Here is a 6,174-nt window from a genome sequence, read left to right as displayed (position 1 = left end):
CCTGCGGGGGACGTCCTCCTCTGCGTACTTGACGGCCACAGAGTACGGCCCCTCCACAGACGGCGTGTAGGACACAGAGTGGGTCCCGTCCCCGTTGTCCTTCACCTCAGCGGGCTCTGCGAGGCCTTTAGGAGCGGTGACGGCGACGGCAAGCGGAGCCACGCCCGCCTTCCTGCAGTCCACAGTAAAGGATTGTGGGATATTAGCCCTCACACCTGAACCCACTCCTGGACCGGACACCTTGACCTTACTGGGGTCAACCACGTCTGTCACTGGGACCTTGAATGGACTTCCTGAAGAGGAAACAGGAAGAAGGAAACTCAGACATTAAAATTAAAGACGTTTACGACGGCCTGTCACATGTACCGAGTCTGAAGTCCTCCCCGGGGGGGGGTTAGGGTTAAAGGTTTAAGTCCGACCTGGGGATCCTTTCCTGCATTCCTCCCCCCTGATTTAAGCATCTCAATAAAGTTTTCTTTAAATTTTATAGTTAGACAACAAAAGGAGCCAGTTGGGGAAGATCGGGCATTGGATCAGGTTGCATCCTGGTCGCCTCCCTTTGGAGGTTTTCCAGGCACCCCCAACTTTGAGGAGATCCCGGGGTAGACCCAGAGCTCGCTGGAGGGATGACATATCTCATCCGGCCTGGGAATGCTTCAGGTTTCCCTAGGAGGAGCTGAAAAACATTGTGGGGGAGAGGGACGTCTGGGGCAACTAGTTTCACTGATGGCTTATTTTAAAGTGTGAAAGGGTTTATGGTTAATGTGGTTTTTTGTACCTCTAGCTGATTTCCTCACTCATCCGACCAATAAACAAACATCTGTGTGTTTTAAAGGTGTTAAACACGACGAGTGTTTCCTGAACCACGTCAATAAAACAAAGCTGCGGCTTTTGGAAGCTGAACCACATCTTTAAAACAATCACACTGACACACTCTGCACGCCTTAAATCGACCAATAACTCCAACATCTTTTAAGCTCTAACTTGTAAACATCCTCCTAGTCTTTTTGCATCAGTGGTGGTTTTATAAGCTGGAAACGAGAGCACAAGATGTTAAAAGGATATCAACGTTAAAGAACGGAAATGAAAAGCTGTTGAATGGGTGCAGGGAACAAATGTCCCCTCACTTCAACAAAACAAAGACAGTTTGAGTTTGAGAGTTAAAATTATACCATCCCATAATTGAAACGGACAACTTTAATGTTTCAAGGTTCCCACTCTTTTCTAGAGTTCATATTCCAGGACATTTTCAGCGACTATTTAGATAATATGACTGTAAATATTATTGGACGAGGCCTGAGTGATGTCACCCGTCTGTTCCTGCAGGGGGGCTTTGGAGGCTCATCGATGGCGGTCTCCATGCTGGAAATGCTGTCTCAGACTAAAATCTCAAGTTTTGACCACTACAGTTGTAACGTTAACTTAATGTAACCCCGCCTTAAATTTCTGCATATTAAATAAATCTGCGAGGAGTGATGAGCTCTGAGCATGGAATGGCGAACTTTGTCCTGCTGCTGAAAAAAATTGCAGTCGACATGTGTGTGGATCAAAATGGTGGGTCTACGATTTTAGAAAAAAGGAGGCTGACTCTGAACTGATTGGTTAAAAACAATGTTTCCACACATCGTGAGAATAATGCGAGGGAGGTCTCAGTATGGAAACACTGTTCTTACAGTCACAGATAAAAAAAAATAAAAAGTCAGCTGGAAATCTTTGTTCTGAAAGTGAATGAAAGTTAAAAAAATCTCACCAGGGATGTGCTCTCCTCCGTAAGTGATGTTGACGTCATAAAGGCCAGGTGTGAAGGGGACGTACTCCACACTGCAGCTGCCATCTTTGTTGTCTTTGCAGGACATCTTCGACTCTGACGGACCCTCCACGGTGATGCCCAGACCCCCGATACCTGCCCCTCTGGTGAAGGGGCGACGAGAACACAAGTATCAGCTAAAGTTTGTCCTCAGGCTCAACTCTGTCAAAATGGGACTTCAAAACATGGCTTCACAGTCTGAGTTCCTTTTTGATCAGCGGTACCTGGTGATGATGTTGAAGTTGTTTGGTTTATCAGTCAGAGCTTGTTGGAGTCCCGGGCCGGTAGCCACCACCCTGCTGGGGTCGCACCCCTCGGTCACGGACACCCTGAACGGGCTCTTTGGAACCGGAGTGTCGTCATACAGAACCTGGACGCTGTGGGCTCCTGAAATAAACACCAAGAGAGGCAGCGGGCGGATTTAAGCTGACATCACAGCAGTGGACTTTAGTAGTGAGTGCAGATTTGTGAATAACAGTTTGAGTCCATGCTTAGGTGCAGCAGGTGTGGTACCGTTCTCAAAAGGCGTATACTCGACGCCGTAGGTCCCATCGCCGTTGTCAGCGACCTCACAATCTGTCAGAGCTCCAGACGGGTTCTTGACCTCCGCCCTCACGTGGTCTCCTCCTCGCTTGGACAGAGGACGGGCGTCCACTGTGAACGCTGTGGTGGCTTCTCTGAAAATGGCTGGAGGAGAGAAAACACAAAAGGAATGTTTAAGGACTTCCCGTTGACGAAGAATCTTCATGAAGTCTGTGAAAATAACCTGGATGACCTTCTTGTAAAGTTGGGTCATACTTCTACCTTTTCCCTCCACGCCGGGTCCAAACACTTTGACCTTGGAGGTGTCCACGGCGGGATCAGCCGTGACTTTAGCGGGGAAACCAGGAACTGCCTTTCCTCCATACTTCAGCAGCAGCGTGTACATGCCCGAGGTCAGGGGGACGTAGGTCACAGTGTAGGTCCCGTCTTTGTTGTCCACCACCTCCGTCTTCGCTTTAACACCTGGAAGAAACAGACCCAGGTTAACATTTCCTCAGAGGTGAAGTCTGAATATCTCAAACACAGGAGTTATTTTCTGCACGTTCAAACAAGTGACACCTGTAAAAGTTACATTTACCCATCAGACAGTTAAAGGACTATGCTCGTGATGTTTCTCCTTTATGACAACCGTTTGTTTCCATAAGTAAAATCTGATAATATCAACAACTAAAGGACAATCTTTTGACATTTTGTTGTCGTTGACATTTTATTTTGTTCTTTTTAAGAAGTACAATGCAGAGTATATTCTGTTCATGTTGGCCTTTACAAAGAATGAAAAGGTGCAGGAAGAAGAAAACTTATAAAGCTGCCCTTTGTACAAGGAAAAAATAAATAAAGAAGATTTTTTTTTTTTTTTTTTAACAATAAAGTCATGCACTGTGGCCACTCTGTAATTTGTAGTTATCCTTCAAATGTTTCAAACTCGAAAAGAACTCAAACACTCCAAGGCTTCTCTTGATTTGATTAGTTTTGAGCTTAATTTGAATGTGATATGTGCTTTGGGTTTATATCAACATGATGAAGTGACTTTAAGAGAGCTAACAGGAGAGGAGCAGAGAAAGAGGAGGCTCCGATGTGACCCATAATACTTCACATTAACATCTGGTACTTTCTGCCGTCACCTGGCATACATTAAATTCAGTATATGATGAAATACTGATCAGAAAACTGGATCTGGGAGGATGCTCATGTTACCTGAACGTGGTGCAGAACCAGTGGGACTGCTCGGGGGCGTGTCTAGTGCCGCCTCCAGGCTGAGTTCTCCTGGTCCGGCCTGGGAGCAGTCCACATTCACCACACTGGTCTCTCCAACCTGCAGAAACAACACAAGGTGGATCAGACAGGGAATGGAATAGGTCTTCATCGATCCCTTTTTTTAAATAAAATCTGAGAACTGGAGGGAGCAGGAATTAGTTTCAGAGTTTTCTTTTGATGTTTTCCTCAATGTTCTTCAACAAACAAATAAAATAAAATAAAACAAAAATCACAACTTTCTGCAACTTCATTTGACTCATTTCCACCACTGAATGTTTTATCAGGTGTTATATTGTCCTCCCCTGAGCCTCACCTTCGCTCTCTTCAGGCCCGACCCTGATGCCACCACCTTAGAGGGATCAAACGGCATCTGGATGTCAGATTTGAACGGAGAGCCCGGGATGTGGACCTCCTCAAACAGGATGTTAACCAGGTAGTCTCCGGGCTCGGTGGGCAGGTAGGAGACAGAGCAGGTCCCGTCTCCGTTGTCACAACATTCGATCTTCGCCTCGGTCGGACCCTCCACCGTCAGGCCTAGACCTCCGGTGCCAGCACCCTTTGTGTCGATGGTGAACTCTGCAGGGTTTCCCACAAGACCTCCCTTCAGACCGGGACCAAAAGCCTTTACCTGGAGAGAGACGGACAGGATGATGAAGAAGCCGTGAAGAAACTTTGAATGCATTTTTAGAAGATACACAACAAGTTTTATTTGATAGTTTTCAGGTATAATTTAACGACATCCTCGTTTCATATAATTTTAGTTTTTTATTTAAGCTGTAAGAATTTCTAAACTCACAACAATCAAATTGAGAAAAATATCTGAGCTACATTGTCCCAGTCTTTTTTCTACATTTTATAGGGTTAGGGTTTGTATGTTTTCCAGGTCGGTCTTCTCTTGATGACAGAGAACGCAGAATAAACTGGAAATGTTGGTTTTGATTTTTTTACCTTGCTCGGGTCTGGAGGCAGCTGGGCCTCCACAGGGAAGGGGCTCCCCGGGATGGGGTGTCCGTCATAGGACACGTTGACAGCGTGGACCCCCTCCTCTGTGGGTGTGTACCGGACCCGACTGACTCCGGCTTTACCGGGTTGAGGCTCTGTCTTACAGGGGACGGCCTTCTGGCTGGGACTCAGCTGGTTACACACACAACAACACACAAAAACACAACAACACAGTGAGAAATGTCAGTTTCTTATATTTGACTCAATCATTCATTCATTTTAACTTTTATGCCGGCCTTCCACATCTACAATGATCTCTAAACACATCAAAAACAGAATTAAAACAATTCTAAACTGATGGCTGATCCCGAGTAAAATCAAATCAAAATCCTAGTGACATATTGGACATAAATGTTGCATTCAGCGTCACTCACCACTGCCACCTCCAGCTGACCTTGACCTCCTGCAGCCTTTGTGTCCACCATGAACTGCTGCTCCTGATTCACCTCCACTCCTGAAAGACATTCATCAGTTTATCATTAAACTGCTAATTCATCTTCTCCAGGTTGTCAAGAAGCTTTAATCACTAAAAACTTGTTTTGCAGAGAGTGTAAAGAATGTGACTTCCTCTGGTGCGTCGTTGCTGTTCTGGACATTTTAAAAAGTTTTATTTTTACATTTAAATGTGAAGAGAATAGATGATGTCTTACTTCCTTCCATGTTGTCCACGGTGACCTTGTTCAGATCCAGCGGGGCAGCGATGTCGACCTTGAAGGGACTCTTTGCTATGGGATCTCCTCCAAACTTCACCAAGATCGTCATCTCTCCCTGAGGACAAAATGTTTCATGACTTAAGGTGAGCGATTTTGCTCCCCTTCAGTTTTACTCCTTGGCTTGAGACGCCCTTTAGAGTGACTTCTGACAGGTGAACACATGACGCCTCTGCATGTATTCACTGAGGCTAACGTACCTGTTGTGCAGGTGTGTATGTGTTGCAAACATCATGTACCTGTTGTGCAGGTGTGTATGTGTTGCAAACAATATGTACCTGTTGTGCAGGTGTGTGTGTGTCGCAAACCTCATGTACCTGTTGTGCAGGTGTGTATGTGTTGCAAACATCATGTACCTGTTGTGCAGGTGTGTATGTGTTGCAAACATCATGTACCTGTTGTGCAGGTGTGTGTGTGTCGCAAACCTCATGTACCTGTTGTGCAGGTGTGTGTTGCAAACATCATGTACCTGTTGTGCAGGTGCGCATGTGTTGCAAACATCATGTACCTGTTGTGCAGGTGTGTGTGTGTCGCAAACATCATGTACCTGTTGTGCAGGTGTGTGTTGCAAACATCATGTACCTGTTGTGCAGGTGTGTGTGTGTTGCAAACATCATGTACCTGTTGTGCAGGTGTGTATTTGACGGTCTGGGAATAGTCGTAGTTGTCGACGATGTCGAAGTCTTTGACCGGTGAGGAGAAGGAAACATCCAGTGGGGCTTTTCCCGCTCCTTTAGTCAGTACTGTGAAATGAGTCGGCTTACCGCTCTCTATACCTGCGCAGGTGGAGAACGAGAAACCACACAGACACATCAGGAATTAGAAAAACATCAAACTGAATAAAGTTGCACGTGTGTG

General features: G+C 45.9%; 1 protein-coding gene across 2 annotated transcripts in view; it reads right to left on the bottom strand.

The window, feature by feature from the left end:
• flnbl (filamin B, like) overlaps positions 1 to 6,174 on the bottom strand; it is a 71,863-nt gene that overhangs the window by 18,099 nt on the left and 47,590 nt on the right. For both annotated transcript variants that reach the window (XM_065955225.1, XM_065955226.1), the window contains exons 19-29: positions 5,938 to 6,092; positions 5,257 to 5,374; positions 4,981 to 5,060; positions 4,553 to 4,738; positions 3,918 to 4,232; positions 3,545 to 3,662; positions 2,612 to 2,812; positions 2,321 to 2,494; positions 2,032 to 2,194; positions 1,751 to 1,911; positions 2 to 293 (exon numbers count right to left, since the gene is read on the bottom strand). In XM_065955225.1, coding sequence (XP_065811297.1) covers positions 2 to 293; positions 1,751 to 1,911; positions 2,032 to 2,194; positions 2,321 to 2,494; positions 2,612 to 2,812; positions 3,545 to 3,662; positions 3,918 to 4,232; positions 4,553 to 4,738; positions 4,981 to 5,060; positions 5,257 to 5,374; positions 5,938 to 6,092 — 1,963 coding nt within the window. The remainder of the gene's footprint in view (position 1; positions 294 to 1,750; positions 1,912 to 2,031; positions 2,195 to 2,320; positions 2,495 to 2,611; positions 2,813 to 3,544; positions 3,663 to 3,917; positions 4,233 to 4,552; positions 4,739 to 4,980; positions 5,061 to 5,256; positions 5,375 to 5,937; positions 6,093 to 6,174) is intronic.

Source organism: Labrus bergylta, chromosome 5 (assembly GCF_963930695.1).
Source record: "Labrus bergylta chromosome 5, fLabBer1.1, whole genome shotgun sequence".
Taxonomy (NCBI): domain Eukaryota; kingdom Metazoa; phylum Chordata; class Actinopteri; order Labriformes; family Labridae; genus Labrus; species Labrus bergylta.
Note: the sequence above shows the minus strand (reverse complement) of the source record. Positions and strands in the feature narration are given on the sequence as shown.